This window comes from Oenanthe melanoleuca, chromosome 25 (genome assembly GCF_029582105.1).
Source record: "Oenanthe melanoleuca isolate GR-GAL-2019-014 chromosome 25, OMel1.0, whole genome shotgun sequence".
Classification (NCBI taxonomy): domain Eukaryota; kingdom Metazoa; phylum Chordata; class Aves; order Passeriformes; family Muscicapidae; genus Oenanthe; species Oenanthe melanoleuca.
The window spans coordinates 3523416-3540296 of record NC_079358.1 but is presented as its reverse complement, the minus strand read 5'-3'; the positions used below and the strand labels follow the sequence as shown (position 1 = coordinate 3540296).

The following is a 16881-nucleotide window of genomic DNA, read 5'->3' as shown; positions in this document are numbered from 1 at the left end:
CCAGGTGTGTTTCTATGTGTTCCCAGGTGTACCCAGGTGTACCCAGGTGCCCCCAGGTGCTCACCGTTGATGAGGTAGGGGTGGTTGCAGCACTTGCGCAGCTCCATCATGGTGTTGAGCAGGTTGGGCACGTTGCCGTGCCCCGCCCCCCGGGCCAGGTAGGCGAAGTTGCGCTCCAGGATGGCGCGGTACAGGCGCTTCTGGGCGTTGGTCAGCTCCACCTCGATGATGGTCTCCTGCTTGGGCGCCAGGTTCTTCTCCACGTCCTCCTTGAGCCGCCGCAGCATCATGGGCTTCAGCAGGGCCTGCAGCTTCTGCACCTGCGCAGGTGAACAGCACACCTGTCACACCTGGGGACTACCTGGGGAACACCTGGATAACACCCAGCTTCAGCAGGGCCTGCAGCTTCTGCACCTGCACAGGTAACAACACCTGTCACACCTGGGGAGCACCTACACACACCTGGGAACACCCAGCTGTACCTGGGGAACACCCAGCTGTACCTGGCAGCACCTGGGTGGGGCTGAGGGGGCGGCTGGGGACAGCTCACGGTGCACCTGGGCGCACCTGAGCACAGGTAACAGCACACCTGCCGCACCTGGGGGCAGCAGGAGAGCACCCAGAGACACCTGGGAGAATCACAAATCCACCTCAAACCCCTCCCTGGAGACCCTCACCCCCTCCAGGTGCACTCAGGTGTGCCCAGGTACATCCAGGTGTGCCCAGGTGTGTCCTAGGTACATCCAGGTGTGTCCCAGGTACATCCAGGTGTGCCCAGGTGTGTCCCAGGTACATCCAGGTGTGCTCAGGTAACCCCTAAATTCCTCCTAAGAACCAGGAAATGACCTCAAACCCCTCCCAGGTCCCTCCCTGGAGACCCTCACCCCCCTCCAGGTGTCCCCAGGTGCACCCAGGTACATCCAGGTGCGCCCAGGTGTGCCCAGGTACATCCAGGTGTGCTCAGGTAACCCCTAAATTCCTTCTAACAATAAGGAAATGACCTCAAACCCCTCCCAGGTCCCTCCCTGGAGTTCCTCACTCTCTCCAGGTGCGCCCAGGTGTGTCCCCAGGTACATCCAGGTGTGCTCAGGTAACCCCTAAATTCCTTATAACAACCAGGAAATGACCTCAAACCCCTCCCAGGTCCCTCCCTGGAGACCCTCACCCCCCTCCAGGTGTCCCCAGGTGCATCCAGGTGTCCCCAGGTGTGCCCAGGTGCGTCCCAGGTACATCCAGGTGTGCCCAGGTGTGTCCCAGGTACATCCAGGTGTGCCCAGGTAACCCCTAAATTCCTCCTAAGAACCAGGAAATCACCTCAAACCCCTCCCAGGTCCCTCCCTGGAGTTCCTCACTCTCTCCAGGTGCGCCCAGGTGTGTGCCCAGGTGCGCCCAGGTGTGCCCAGGTGCGCCCCTCACCTGCTCCTCCGTTTTCAGGTCCCCGAAGTCCTTGAGGAACTCGGCCTCGGACGGGAACTGCGCCGGCTCCAGGAAGTGCAGGAGGCTGAAGAGCTCCTCGACCGTGTTCTGCAGGGGGGTACCTGTCAGCAGCACCTTGTGCTCCTACAGGTGAGACAGGTACAGGTGAGACAGGTGAGACACAGGTAATACAGGTAATACAGGTAATACAGGTAATACAGGTGAGACATGGACAGGTGAGACAGGCTGAAGAGCTCCTCGACCGTGTTCTGCAGGGGGGTACCTGTCAGCAGCACCTTGTGCTCCTGCAGGTGAGACAGGTACAGGTGAGACAGGTGAGACACAGGTAAAACAGGTAATACAGGTAAAACAGGTGAGACACGGACAGGTGAGACAGGCTGAAGAGCTCCTCGACCGTGTTCTGCAGGGGGTACCTGTCAGCAGCACCTTGTGCTCCTACAGGTGAGATACAGGTGAGACAGGTACAGGTGAGAGACAGGTGAGACAGGTAATACAGGTAAAACAGGTGAGACATGGACAGGTGAGACACAGACAGGTGAGACAGGCTGAAGAGCTCCTCGACCGTGTTCTGCAGGGGGGTACCTGTCAGCAGCACCTTGTGCTCCTGCAGGTGAGACACAGGTGAGACAGGTACAGGTGAGACAGGTAATACAGGTAATACAGGTAAAACAGGTGAGACATGGACAGGTGAGACACAGACAGGTGAGACAGGCTGAAGAGCTCCTCGACCGTGTTCTGCAGGGGGGTACCTGTCAGCAGCACCTTGTGCTCCTACAGGTGAGACAGGTACAGGTGAGACAGGTACAGGTGACACAGGTACAGGTGAGACAGGTAAAACAGCTAAAATCACTGAAACAGGTGAGACATGGACAGGTGAGACAGGCTGAAGAGCTCCTCGACCGTGTTCTGCAGGGGGTACCTGTCAGCAGCACCTTGTGCTCCTAAAGGTGAGACAGGTACAGGTGAGACAGGTGAGACACAGGTAAAACAGGTAATACAGGTAAAACAGGTGAGACATGGACAGGTGAGACACAGACAGGTGAGACAGGCTGAAGAGCTCCTCGACCGTGTTCTGCAGGGGGGTACCTGTCAGCAGCACCTTGTGCTCCTAAAGGTGAGACACAGGTGAGACAGGTGAGACACAGGTAAAACAGGTAAAACAGGTGAGACATGGACAGGTGAGACATGGACAGGTGAGACATGGACAGGTGAGACAGGCTGAAGAGCTCCTCCACCGTGTTCTGCAGGGGGGTACCTGTCAGCAGCACCTTGTGCTCCTAAAGGTGAGATACAGGTGAGACAGGTACAGCTGAGACACAGGTAATACAGGTAAAACAGGTAATACAGGTAAAACAGGTGAGACATGGACAGGTGAGACAGGCTGAAGAGCTCCTCCACCGTGTTCTGCAGGGGGGTACCTGTCAGCAGCACCTTGTGCTCCTACAGGTGAGATACAGGTGAGACAGGTGAGACACAGGTAATACAGGTAATACAGGTAATACAGGTAATACAGGTGAGAGAGCTAGAACAGGTGAGACACGGACAGGTGAGACAGGCTGAAGAGCTCCTCGACCGTGTTCTGCAGGGGGGTACCTGTCAGCAGCACCTTGTGCTCCTGCAGGTGAGATACAGGTGAGACAGGTGAGACACAGGTAATACAGGTAATACAGGTGAGACATGGACAGGTGAGACATGGACAGGTGAGACAGGCTGAAGAGCTCCTCGACCGTGTTCTGCAGGGGGGTACCTGTCAGCAGCACCTTGTGCTCCTGCAGGTGAGATACAGGTGAGAAATGAACAGGTGAAACACGTGAGACAGGTGCGACAGGTGAGGCAGGTAAGACAAGTGAGAGAGAGATGAAAGACAAGAGAAACAGGTGAGGCAGGTGAGGCAGGTGAGGCAGGTGAGGCAGGTGAGACAGATTCTTGAACCGATGTGAGTATCCAGGTGAGTACTCAGGTGAGTCTGTAGGTGTATCCCTGCGTGTACAGGTGTATCCCTGTGTGCCCACGTGTGTCTGTATGTACCCAGGTGTGTACCCAGGTGTATCCCAGGTGTATCTCAGGTGTATCTCAGGTGTATCTCAGGTGTGTCACTGACCAGCTCCATGTGTTTGAGGCTGTCCAGCAGCTTGCAGTGCCGGTTCTTCAGCCGGTGCGAGTGCCCAGGTGTGTCTCTATGTGTCTCTATGCATGTCTGTATGTACCCAAGTGTACCCAGGTGTGCTCAGGTGTGCTCAGGTGTGCTCAGGTGTATCTCAGGTGTGCCCAGGTGTGTCCCCAGGTGAGTCACTGACCAGCTCCATGTGTTTGAGGCTGTCCAGCAGCTTGCAGTGCCGGTTCTTCAGCCGGTGCGAGTGCCCAGGTGTGTCTCTATGTGTCTCTATGTGTATCCCCGTGTACCCAGGTGTATCTCAGGTGTGCCCAGGTGTATCCCCAGGTGTGTCACTGACCAGCTCCATGTGCTTGAGGCTGTCCAGCAGCTTGCAGTGCCGGTTCTTCAGCCGGTGCGAGTGCCCAGGTGTGTCTCTATGTGTCTCTATGTGTATCCCCGTGTACCCAGGTGTATCTCAGGTGTGCCCAGGTGTATCCCCAGGTGTGTCACTGACCAGCTCCATGTGTTTGAGGCTGTCCAGCAGCTTGCAGTGCCGGTTCTTCAGCCGGTGCGAGTGCCCAGGTGTGTCTCTATGTATGTCTGTATGTACCCAGGTGTGTCTCTATGTGCTCAGGTGTATCTCAGGTGTGCTCAGGTGTATCTCAGGTGTATCTCAGGTGTATCTCAGGTGTGTCACTGACCAGCTCCATGTGTTTGAGGCTGTCCAGCAGCTTGCAGTGCCGGTTCTTCAGCCGGTGCGAGTGCCCAGGTGTGTCTCTATGTGTCTCTATGTGTCTCTATATGTATCTCTATGTACCCAGGTGTGCTCAGGTGTGCTCAGGTGTGCTCAGGTGTATCTCAGGTGTGCCCAGGTGTATCTCAGGTGTGTCACTGACCAGCTCCATGTGTTTGAGGCTGTCCAGCAGCTTGCAGTGCCGGTTCTTCAGCCGGTGCGAGTGCCCAGGTGTGTCTCTATGTGTATCCCTGTGTACCCAGGTGTGTCTCTATGTATGTCTGTATGTACCCAGGTGTGTCTCTATGTACCCAGGCGTGCTCAGGTGTATCTCAGGTGTATCTCAGGTGTATCCCAGGTGTGTCACTGACCAGCTCCATGTGTTTGAGGCTGTCCAGCAGCTTGCAGTGCCGGTTCTTCAGCCGGTGCGAGTGCCCAGGTGTGTCTCTATGTGTATCTCTATGTACCCAGGTGTATCTCAGGTGTATCTCAGGTGTGCTCAGGTGTATCTCAGGTGTATCTCAGGTGTGTCACTGACCAGCTCCATATGTTTGAGGCTGTCCAGCAGCTTGCAGTGCCGGTTCTTCAGCCGGTGCGAGTGCCCAGGTGTGTCTCTATGTGTCTCTATGTGTATCCCCGTGTACCCAGGTGTATCTCAGGTGTGCCCAGGTGTATCCCCAGGTGTGTCACTGACCAGCTCCATGTGCTTGAGGCTGTCCAGCAGCTTGCAGTGCCGGTTCTTCAGCCGGTGCGAGTGCCCAGGTGTGTCTCTATGTGTATCCCTGTGTACCCAGGTGTATCCCAGGTGTATCTCAGGTGTATCTCAGGTGTATCTCAGGTGTGTCACTGACCAGCTCCATGTGTTTGAGGCTGTCCAGCAGCTTGCAGTGCCGGTTCTTCAGCCGGTGCGAGTGCCCAGGTGTGTCTCTATGTATGTCTGTATGTACCCAGGTGTGTCTCTATGTGCCCAGGTGTATCTCAGGTGTGCTCAGGTGTATCTCAGGTGTGCCCAGGTGTATCTCAGGTGTGTCACTGACCAGCTCCATGTGTTTGAGGCTGTCCAGCAGCTTGCAGTGCCGGTTCTTCAGCCGGTGCGAGTGCCCAGGTGTGTCTCTATGTATGTCTGTATGTACCCAGGTGTGTCTCTATGTGCCCAGGTGTATCTCAGGTGTGCTCAGGTGTATCCCAGGTGTGTCACTGACCAGCTCCATGTGTTTGAGGCTGTCCAGCAGCTTGCAGTGCCGGTTCTTCAGCCGGTGCAAGTGCCCAGGTGTGTCTCTATGTGTCTCTATGTGTCTCTATGTGTATCTCTATGTACCCAGGTGTATCTCAGGTGTGCCCAGGTGTATCCCAGGTGAGTCACTGACCAGCTCCATGTGTTTGAGGCTGTCCAGCAGCTTGCAGTGCCTGTTCTTCAGCCGGTGCGAGTGCCCAGGTGTGTCTCTATGTATGTCTGTATGTACTCAGGTGTGCTCAGGTGTATCTCAGGTGTGCCCAGGTGTATCTCAGGTGTGTCACTGACCAGCTCCATGTGTTTGAGGCTGTCCAGCAGCTTGCAGTGCCGGTTCTTCAGCCGGTGCGAGTGCCCAGGTGTGTCTCTATGTGTATCCCCGTGTATCCCTGTGTGCTCAGGTGTATCTCAGGTGTGCTCAGGTGTGCTCAGGTGTATCTCAGGTGTGTCACTGACCAGCTCCATGTGTTTGAGGCTGTCCAGCAGCTTGCAGTGCCGGTTCTTCAGCCGGTGCGAGTGCCCAGGTGTGTCTCTATGTGTCTCTATGTGTATCCCTGTGTACCCAGGTGTGCTCAGGTGTATCTCAGGTGTGCCCAGGTGTATCTCAGGTGTGTCACTGACCAGCTCCATGTGTTTGAGGCTGTCCAGCAGCTTGCAGTGCCGGTTCTTCAGCCGGTGCGAGTGCCCAGGTGTGTCTCTATGTATGTCTGTATGTACCCAGGTGTATCTCTATGTGCTCAGGTGTATCTCAGGTGTGCTCAGGTGTATCTCAGGTGTATCTCAGGTGTATCCCAGGTGTGTCACTGACCAGCTCCATGTGTTTGAGGCTGTCCAGCAGCTTGCAGTGCCGGTTCTTCAGCCGGTGCGAGTGCCCAGGTGTGTCTCTATGTGTCTCTATGTGTCTCTATATGTATCTCTATGTACCCAGGTGTGCTCAGGTGTGCTCAGGTGTGCTCAGGTGTATCTCAGGTGTGCCCAGGTGTATCCCAGGTGTGTCACTGACCAGCTCCATGTGTTTGAGGCTGTCCAGCAGCTTGCAGTGCCGGTTCTTCAGCCGGTGCGAGTGCCCAGGTGTGTCTCTATGTATGTCTGTATGTACCCAGGTGTGTCTCTATGTGCCCAGGTGTATCCCAGGTGTGCTCAGGTGTATCTCAGGTGTGCTCAGGTGTATCTCAGGTGTGCCCAGGTGTATCCCAGGTGTGTCACTGACCAGCTCCATGTGTTTGAGGCTGTCCAGCAGCTTGCAGTGCCGGTTCTTCAGCCGGTGCGAGTGCCCAGGTGTGTCTCTATGTGTATCCCCGTGTACCCCTGTGTGCTCAGGTGTATCTCAGGTGTGCTCAGGTGTATCTCAGGTGTGCTCAGGTGTATCTCAGGTGTGTCACTGACCAGCTCCATGTGTTTGAGGCTGTCCAGCAGCTTGCAGTGCCGGTTCTTCAGCCGGTGTGAGTGCCCAGGTGTGTCTGTATGTATGTCTGTATGTACCCAGGTGTGTCTCTATGTACCCAGGTGTATCTCAGGTGTATCCCAGGTGTGTCACTGACCAGCTCCATGTGTTTGAGGCTGTCCAGCAGCTTGCAGTGCCGGTTCTTCAGCCGGTGCGAGTGCCCAGGTGTGTCTCTATGTGTATCCCTGTGTATCCCCGTGTACCCAGGTGTGCTCAGGTGTATCTCAGGTGTGCTCAGGTGTATCCCAGGTGTGCCCAGGTGTGTCCCCAGGTGTGTCACTGACCAGCTCCATGTGTTTGAGGCTGTCCAGCAGCTTGCAGTGCCTGTTTTTCAGCCGGTGTGAGTGCCCAGGTGTGTCTCTATGTGTATCCCTGTGTACCCAGGTGTGCTCAGGTGTATCCCAGGTGTATCCCCAGGTATCTCAGGTGTATCTCAGGTGTGTCACTGACCAGCTCCATGTGTTTGAGGCTGTCCAGCAGCTTGCAGTGCCTGTTTTTCAGCCGGTGCGAGTGCCCAGGTGTGTCTCTATGTATGTCTGTATGTACCCAGGTGTATCCCAGGTGTGCCCAGGTGTATCTCAGGTGTATCTCAGGTGTGTCACTGACCAGCTCCATGTGTTTGAGGCTGTCCAGCAGCTTGCAGTGCCGGTTCTTCAGCCGGTGCGCCTCGTCGATCACCACGCAGCGCCACTGCACCTCGCGCAGCTCGGGACAGTCCGACAGGATCATCTCGAACGTGGTGATGAGCGCGTCGAACTTGTACGCACCTGGGATCAGCCGGCCCTAAGGTGAGACAGGTGAGGGACAGGTGAGACAGGATCACCTCCTGCATTGTAACCCTCTGAGCACCTGGGATCAGCCGGCCCTAAGGTGAGACAGGTGAGACAGGTGAGACAGGATGGCCTCAAACATGGCGGATATCTGAGCACCTGGGATCAGCCGGCCCTAAGGTGAGACAGGTGAGACAGGTGAGACAGGATCACCTCCTGCATTGTAACCCTCTGAGCACCTGGGATCAGCCGGCCCTAAGGTGAGACAGGTGAGACAGGTGAGGCAGGATCACCTCCTGCATGGTGATTCTGTGAGCACCTGGGATCAGCCGGCCCTAAGGTGAGACAGGTGAGACAGGTGAGGCAGGATGGCCTCAAACATGGCGGATCTGTGAGCACCTGGGATCAGCCGGCCCTAAGGTGAGACAGGTGGGACAGGTGAGACAGGATCACCTCCTGCATTGTAACCCTCTGAGCACCTGGGATCAGCCGGCCCTAAGGTGAGACAGGTGAGGGACAGGTGAGGGACAGGTGAGACAGGATCACCTCCTGTATTGTAACCCTCTGAGCACCTGGGATCAGCCGGCCCTAAGGTGAGACAGACAGGTGAGACAGGTGAGACAGGATCATCTCCTGCATTGTAACCCTCTGAGCACCTGGGATCAGCCGGCCCTAAGGTGAGACAGGTGAGACAGGTGAGGCAGGTGAGACAGGATCACCTCCTGCATTGTAACCCTCTGAGCACCTGGGATCAGCCGGCCCTAAGGTGAGGGACAGGTGAGACAGGTGAGACAGGATCACCTCCTGCATTGTAACCCTCTGAGCACCTGGGATCAGCCGGCCCTAAGGTGAGACAGGTGAGGGACAGGTGAGATACAGGTGAGACAGGTGAGACATTGAACAGAGACATAGAACAGGTGACACACAAGTGGGACAGGTGAGACAGGTGAGAGAGAAGTGGGATAGGTGAGACACAGCTGGGACAGGTGAGACAGGTGACACACAGCTGCGACAGGTGAGACAGGTGAGAAAGAAGTGGGATAGGTAAGACACAGGTGGGACAGGTGAGACAGGATGGCCTCAAACATGGCGGATATCTGAGCACCTGGGATCAGCCAGCCCTGCAGGTGAGACAGGTGAGACAGGTAAGAGAGAGGTGGAATAGGTGAGACAGCTGGGACAGGTGAGACAGATCAGACACAGGTGAGACAGGTGAGGCAGGTGAGACAGGATCACCTCCTGCATGGTGATTCTGTGAGCACCTGGGATCAGCCAGCCCTAAGGTGAGACAGGTGAGGGACAGGTGAGACATGTGAGAGAGAGGCGGAACAGGTGAGACACAGCTGGGACAGGTGAGACAGGTCAGACACAGGTGGGGCACGTGACAGGTCAGACAGGTAAGACACAGGTGAGAGACAGGTAAGGGACAGCATCACCCCAAACACAACAAATTTGTGAGCACTGAGCACCATACAAAGGTAGCCAGATATGAATGTACAGGCGTGTGCAGGTGTGTACAGGTGTGTAACTGACCCCATACAGGTGTGTAACCCATCCAGGTGAGCTCACCTTGCTGTCCTTGCAGTACATCTCGTACTGCTGGATCATCTGCCTGGAGGCCAGGCTCCCGTGGTACACGATGGTGTTCAGGTGTGTGTGCACAGGTGTGTGTGTGTACAGGTGTGTAACTGACCCCATACAGGTGTGTAACCCATCCAGGTGAGCTCACCTTGCTGTCCTTGCAGTACATCTCGTACTGCTGGATCATCTGCCTGGAGGCCAGGCTGCCGTGGTAGACGATGGTGTTCAGGTGTGTGTGCACAGGTGTATCACACATACAATATAGGTGTATAACTGACCCCATACAGGTGTATAACCCATCCAGGTGAGCTCACCTTGCTGTCCTTGCAGTACATCTCGTACTGCTGGATCATCTGCCTCGAGGCCAGGCTGCCGTGGTACACGATGGTGTCAGGTGTGTGTGTACAGGTGTATAACTGACCCCATACAGGTGTATAACTCACACAGGTGTGTACAGGTGAGCTCACCTTGCTGTCCTTGCAGTACATCTCATACTGTTGTATCATTTGCCTGGAGGCCAGGCTGCCGTGGTAGACGATGGTGTTCAGGTGTGTGTGTACAGGTGTGTACGTACAGGTGTGTCACACATACAATACAGGTGTATAACTGACCCCATACAGGTGTGCACAGGTGTGTACAGGTGAGCTCACCTTGCTGTCCTTGCAGTACATCTCGTACTGCTGGATCATCTGTCTCGAGGCCAGGCTCCCGTGGTAGACGATGGTGTTCAGGTGCGTCCAGGTGCCGAACTCGCGCTCCCAGTTGGCGATGGTGCTGAGCGGGGCGATCACCAGGTAGGGCCCGCGCACACCTGCGCCGTGCACCTCCTGCAGGAACGCGATCGACTGGATCGTCTTGCCCAGACCCATCTCGTCCGCCAGGATGCAGTTCTGCCTGAGGGACAGGTGAGAGCAGGTGAGACAGGTGAGCGCAGGTGAGACAGGTAAGGGGCGCATGGGACAGGTGAGGGGAGGATGGGACAGGTGAGGGGCGTGTGGGACAGGTGAGGGGAGGATGGGACAGGTGAGGTGTGTATGGGACAGGTGAGGTGAGGGTGGGACAGGTGAGGTGTGTATGGGACAGGTGAGGTGAGGATGGGACAGGTGAGGTGTGCATGGGACAGGTGAGGGGAGGATGGGACAGGTGAGATACACCTGGGGCACGCCTAGGACAGGTGAGGACAGGTGAGGTGTGCATGGGACAGGTGAATGGCATATGGGACAGGTGAGGTGTGCATGGGACAGGTGAGGCGAGGATGGAACAGGTGAGATACACCTGGGGCACGCCTAGTACAGGTGAGTTGTGCACAGGACAGGTGAGGTGTGCATGGGACAGGTGAGGTGAGGATGGACAGGTGAGTGGCACGTGGGACAGGTGAGGCAGGTGGGACAGGTGAGGGGAGGGTGGGACAGGTGAGGGGCGCGGGGGACAGGTGAGGGGAGGGTGGGACAGGTGAGCGCAGGTGAGGGGAGGGTGGGACAGGTGAGGTGTGCATGGGACAGGTGAGGCAAGAATGGGACAGGTGAGGCGAGGATGGGACAGGTGGGCGAGGATGGAACAGGTGAGGGGCGCGTGGGACAGGTGAGGTGAAGATGGGACAGGTGAGGTGAGGATGGGACAGGTGAGGTGAGGATGGGACAGGTGAGGTGTGCATGGGACAGGTGAGGCACACCTGGGATACAATGGGACAGGTGAGGTGAGGATGGGACAGGTGAGACACACCTGGGGCATGCCTGAAACAGGTGAGACGAGCATAAGACAGGTAAGGTACACCTGGGATATAGCTGGGACAGGTAAGATACACCTAGGACATGTAGGGTACACCTGGGATACACCTGAGGCAGGTAAGGCACACCTGGCTTAAATCCTAATATATTCCTGCAGATGGTTGTGTTTTACCTGTCCCAGGTGTGTTTTACCTGTCCCAGGTGTGCTTTACCTGTGCCCAGGTGAGCTCACCTGTTGTACCAGTTGAAGAGCAGCCAGTTCACCCCCTCCAGCTGATACTCCCTCACCTGGTTGTGTTTTACCTGCCCCAGGTGTGTTTAACCTGTCCCAGGTGTGTTTAACCTGTCCCAGGTGTGTTTACCTGTCCCAGGTGAGCTCACCTGTTGTACCAGTTGAAGAGCAGCCAGTTCACCCCCTCCAGCTGATACTCCCTCAGCTGGTTGTGTTTTACCTGTCCCAGGTGTGTTTAACCTGTCCCAGGTGTACATTACCTGTCCCAGGTGTGTTTACCTGTCCCAGGTGAGCTCACCTGTTGTACCAGTTGAAGAGCAGCCAGTTCACGCCCTCCAGCTGATACTCCCTCAGCTGGTTGTGATTTACCTGTCCCAGGTGTGTTTACCTTTACCCAGGTGTGTTTACCTGTCCCAGGTGTGCCCAGGTGAGCTCACCTGTTGTACCAGTTGAAGAGCAGCCAGTTCACGCCCTCCAGCTGATACTCCCTCAGCTGGTTGTGGTTCTTGTACTCGTGAGACGCCTCCAGCTTCTTCCAGGCGCCGGCCTGGGGGCGTGGCTAAGGACAGGTGAGACAGGTGAGACAGGTGAGCCCAAAAACGCCACAAAATCACCCCAAAATTGTTCAAAAAAAGGCAAAAGCGATAAATTACATCAAAACGATCACAAATTACTCAAAATCACCCCAAAATAACCAGAAATTACCCCAAAACGACCCAAAATATTGAAAAATGAGACTAAAATAATAAAAAAAACCTAAAATGATCGAAAAGGACCCAAAATGACCCAAAATTATCAAAAACAATCACCTGTGTCTCACCTATGTACCTGTGTCTCACTCATCTCACCTGTGTCTGCCTCACCTGTCTCACCTGCCCGCGCTTCACCTGTGTATCTGTGTCTCACCTGTCTCACCTGTGTGTCTGTGCCTCACCTGCCTGTGTCTCTCACCTGTCTTACCTGTCCATATCTCACCTGCCTGGGTCCCTGTGCCACACCTGTCTGTGTGTCTCTCACCTGTCTCACCTGTGTGTCTCTCACCTGTCCCATCTCTCTCTCACCTCTCTGTGTCTCTCTCACCTGTGTGTCTCTCACCTGTCTCACCTGTCTCTCACCTGTATCACCTGTCTCTCAGGTGTCTGTGTGTCTCTCACCTGTCTCACCTCTGTGTCTCTCACCTGTCTCTCACCTGTCTCACCTGTCTGTGTATCTCTCACCTGTCCTTTCTCTCACCTGTCTCTCACCTGTGTGTCTCTCACTTGTCCCACCTGTCTCTCTCTCTCTCACCTGTCTCACCTGTCCCACCTGTCTCTCACCTGTCTCACCTGTCTGTGTGTCCCTCACCTGTCTGTGTGTGTGTCCCTCACCTGTCTCACCTGTCCCGTCTCTCTCACCTGTCTCTTGAGCTCGGGGTGCCGCGCCTGGATCCGTTTGAACCTGTCTGTGTGTCCCTCACCTGTCTGTGTGTCCCTCACCTGTCTGTGTGTCCCTCACCTGTCTCACCTGTCCCACCTGTCTCTCACCTGTCTCTTGAGCTCGGGGTGCCGCGCCTGGATCCGTTTGAACCTGTCTGTGTGTCCCTCACCTGTCTGTGTGTCCCTCACCTGTCTCACCTGTCCCACCTGTCTCACCTGTCCCACCTGTCTCTCACCTGTCTCCCTCTCACCTGTGTGTCTCTCACCTGTCTCTCTCTCTCTCACCTGTCCCACCTGTCCTGTCTCACCTGTCTCTTGAGCTCGGGGTGCCGCGCCTGGATCCGTTTGAACCTGTCTGTGTGTCCCTCACCTGTCTGTGTGTCTCTCACCTGTGTGTCCCTCACCTGTCTGTGTGTCCCTCACCTGTGTGTCCCTCACCTGTCTGTGTGTCCCTCACCTGTGTGTCCCTCACCTGTGTGTGTGTCCTTCACCTGTGTGTCTCTCACCTGTCTGTCTGTGTGTCCCTCACCTGTCTCACCTGTCCTGTCTCTCTCACCTGTCCCATCTGTCTCTCTCTCTCTCACCTGTCCCACCTGTCTGTCTCACCTGTCTCACCTGTCTCTCTCACCTGTCCCACCTGTCTCCCTCTCTCTCTCTCTCACCTTTCTCTCACCTGTCCAGCACCTGTCCTGTCTCACCTGTCTCACCTGTCCTGTCTCTCACCTGTCTCACCTGTCTCATTCTCACCTGTCTCCCTCTCTCTCTCTCACCTGTCCCACCTGTCTCACCTGTCTCTTGAGCTCGGGGTGCCGCGCCTGGATCCGTTTGAACCTGTCTGTGTGTCCCTCACCTGTCTGTGTGTCCCTCACCTGTGTGTCTGTGTGTCCCTCACCTGTGTGTCTCTCACCTGTCTCTCTCTCTCTCACCTGTCTCTCACCTGTCCTGTCTCTCACCTGTCCCACCTGTCCCACCTGTCTCACCTGTCTCTTGAGCTCGGGGTGCCGCGCCTGGATCCGTTTGAACCTGTCTGTGTGTCTCTCACCTGTCTGTGTGTCTCTCACCTGTCTCTCTCTCTCTCACCTGTCTGTGTGTCTCTCACCTGTCTGTGTGTCCCTCACCTGTCTGTGTGTCTCTCACCTCTCACCTGTCCCACCTGTCCTCTCACCTGTCTCTTGAGCTCGGGGTGCCGCGCCTGGATCCGTTTGAACCTGTCTGTGTGTCCCTCACCTGTCTGTGTGTCCCTCACCTGTCTGTGTGTCCCTCACCTGTCTGTGTGTCCCTCACCTGTCTCTCTCTCTCTCACCTGTCTCACCTGTCTCACCTGTCCCACCTGTCCTGTCTCACCTGTCTCTTGAGCTCGGGGTGCCGCGCCTGGATCCGTTTGAACCTGTCTGTGTGTCCCTCACCTGTCTGTGTGTCCCTCACCTGTCTGTGTGTCTCTCACCTGTCCCACCTGTCTCACCTGTCTCACCTGTCTCTCACCTGTCCTGTCTCTCTCACCTGTCTCTTGAGCTCGGGGTGCCGCGCCTGGATCCGTTTGAACCTGTCTGTGTGTCTCTCACCTGTCCCACCTGTCCCACCTGTCTCACCTGTCTCTTGAGCTCGGGGTGCCGCGCCTGGATCCGTTTGAACCTGTCTGTGTGTCTCTCACCTGTCTGTGTGTCCCTCACCTGTCTGTGTGTCTCTCACCTGTCTCTCTGTCTCCCACCTGTCCAGCTCTCTCACCTGTTCTCACCTGTCTCACCTGTCCCACCTGTCCTGTCTCTCACCTGTCTCTTGAGCTCGGGGTGCCGCGCCTGGATCCGTTTGAACTCGGCGATTTTGGCCTCGTCCACGTCCTCCTGCAGCTCCCAGGTGCTGTCCTCGTAGGGCAGCGAGCACCACTTGACCAGGTAATACACCACGGGCTGGGGGACAGGTAACACACCTGGTCAGGTGTGACTGAGCACCTGGGGACACCTGGGAACCCCTGGAAATACACCTGGGAACACCTGGGGACACCTGTGACCACGCCCTGACCACCTAGGACCACGCCCTGCTCACCTGTGACCACACCCTGAACACCTGAGACCACACCCTGACCACGCCCTGCTCACCTGGTAACACCTGAGACCATGCCCTGAACACCTGGGACTACCTGAGATCACCTGAGACCACACCCTGACCACCTGGGACCACGCCCTGCTCACCTGGCAACACCTGAGACCACGCCCTGCACACCTGGGATAGAGACCTGAACACCTGGGACCACGCCCTGAACACCTGAGAATGAGACCTGAACACCTGGGACCACGCCCTGACCACGCCCTGCTCACCTGGGACCGCCTGTGACCACGCCCTGCTCACCTGTGACCACGCCCTACACACCTGTGACCACGCCTTGACTACCTGTGACCATGCCCTGCTCACCTGGCAACACCTGAGACCACGCCCTGCACACCTGGGACCGCCTGTGACCACGCCCTGCACACCTGTGACCACGCCCTACACACCTGTGACCACGCCCTGAACACCTGTGACCACCTGGGATCACCTGAGACCACGCCCTGACCACGCCCTGCTCACCTGGGACAGGTATTTAAGGGCACTGACCACACCTGTGCTCACCTGGGACTGAGAGCACTGACCACACCCTAAATCTGAATTTTTGGGGTTTCACCTCCCCCCAAATGCTGAAAAACCCCAAAATTCCCCAGTTTTGGGTTTCCCCCCCCCCCAAATTCCCCAATTTTGGGATTTCCCCCCAAAACTCCCCAAATTTGGGATTTCCCCCCAAAATACCTCGATTTTGGGATTTCTTCCCCCCAAATTCGGGATTTCCCCCCAAATTTCCCCAATTTTGGGATTTCTCCCCCCAAATTCAGGATTTCTCCCCAAAATCCCCCAATTTTAGCATTTCCCACCCCAAAAATCCCTGATTTGGGACTTCCCCCCAAAATTCCCCAATTTTGGGATTTCTCCCCCCAAATTCGGGATTTTTTCCCCCAAAATTCCCCAATTTTGGGATTTCCCCCTCAAATTCCCCAAATTTAGATTTTCCCACCTCAAACTCCCCCAATTTTGGGATTTCCCCCAAAAAACTTGGGATTTCTCCCCCCAAATTCAGGATTTCTCCCCCAAATCCCCCAATTTTAGCATTTCCCACCCCCAAAATCCCCCAAATTTGGGATTTCCCCCCTTGAATTCCCCAATTTTAGGATTTCCCCCCAAAATCCCCCAATTTTAGCATTTCCCACCCCAAAATTCCCCAGTTTTGGGTTTTCCCCCCGCAAAATTCCCCAATTTTGGAATTCCCCCCTCAAATTCGGGATTTCCCCCCGAAATTCCCCAAATTTGGGATTTCCCAACCCCAAAATTCCCGAATTTTGGTTTTTTCCCATGCCCATAATTCACCAATTTTGGGATTTCCCCCCAAAACTCCCCAATTTTGGGATTTCCCCCCAAAAAAATTCCCATTTTCAGGTTTTTGCCACCTCAAATTCCCCAATTTTGGAATTTCTCCCCCCAAAATCGGGATTTCTCCCCCCAAATTCAGGACTTCTCCCCAAATCCCCCAATTTTGGGATTTCCCACCCCCAAATTCCCAAATTTGGGATTTCCCCCCCAGAATTTCCAGTTTTTCCCACCTCAAATTCCCCAATTTTGGAGTTTCTCCCCCCAAATTCAGGATTTCTCCCCCAAATCCCCCAATTTTAGCATTTCCCACCCCAAAATTCCCAAATTTGGGATTTCCCCCCAAATCCCCCAAATTTGGGATTTCCCCCCCAAATCCCCCCAATTTTGGAATTTCCCCCCAAAAACTCGGGATTTCTCCCCCCAAATTCAGGATTTCTCCCCAAATCCCCCAATTTTGGCATTTCCCACCCCCAAAATCCCCAAATTTGGGCTTTCCCCCCCAGAATTTTGAGTTTTTCCCACCTCAAATTCCCCAATTTTGGGATTTCCCCCCCCAAATTTAGGATTTCTCCCCCAAAATCCCCCAATTTTGGTATTTCCCACCCCAAAATTCCCCAAATTTGGGATTTCCCCCCCAAATTCACCAAATTTACATTTTCCCACCCCCAAAATCCCCAGTTTCGAGTTTTTCCCACCTCAAATTCACCAATTTTGGAATTTCTCCCCCCAAACTCAGGATTTCTCCCCCAAATCCCCCATTTTGGTATTTCCCACCCCCAAAATCCCCCAAATTTGGGATTTCCCCCTCAAATTCACCAAA

The 16881-nt window shown here is 55.4% G+C and overlaps 2 protein-coding genes across 3 annotated transcripts in view; one reads left to right on the top strand and one right to left on the bottom strand.

Moving 5' to 3' along the window:
* The window catches only part of LOC130263296 (chromodomain-helicase-DNA-binding protein 8-like), a 69376-nt gene that overhangs the window by 39380 nt on the left and 13115 nt on the right, over positions 1-16881 (bottom strand). Inside the window, exons 11-16 of the mRNA XM_056510801.1 lie at positions 14435-14572; positions 11688-11809; positions 9942-10185; positions 7547-7723; positions 1417-1560; positions 65-320 (exon numbers count right to left, since the gene is read on the bottom strand). Coding sequence (XP_056366776.1) covers positions 65-320; positions 1417-1560; positions 7547-7723; positions 9942-10185; positions 11688-11809; positions 14435-14572 — 1081 coding nt within the window. The remainder of the gene's footprint in view (positions 1-64; positions 321-1416; positions 1561-7546; positions 7724-9941; positions 10186-11687; positions 11810-14434; positions 14573-16881) is intronic.
* OSGEP (O-sialoglycoprotein endopeptidase) overlaps positions 1-16881 on the top strand; it is an 88978-nt gene that overhangs the window by 68889 nt on the left and 3208 nt on the right. The gene's annotated exons all lie outside the window — the stretch shown is intronic.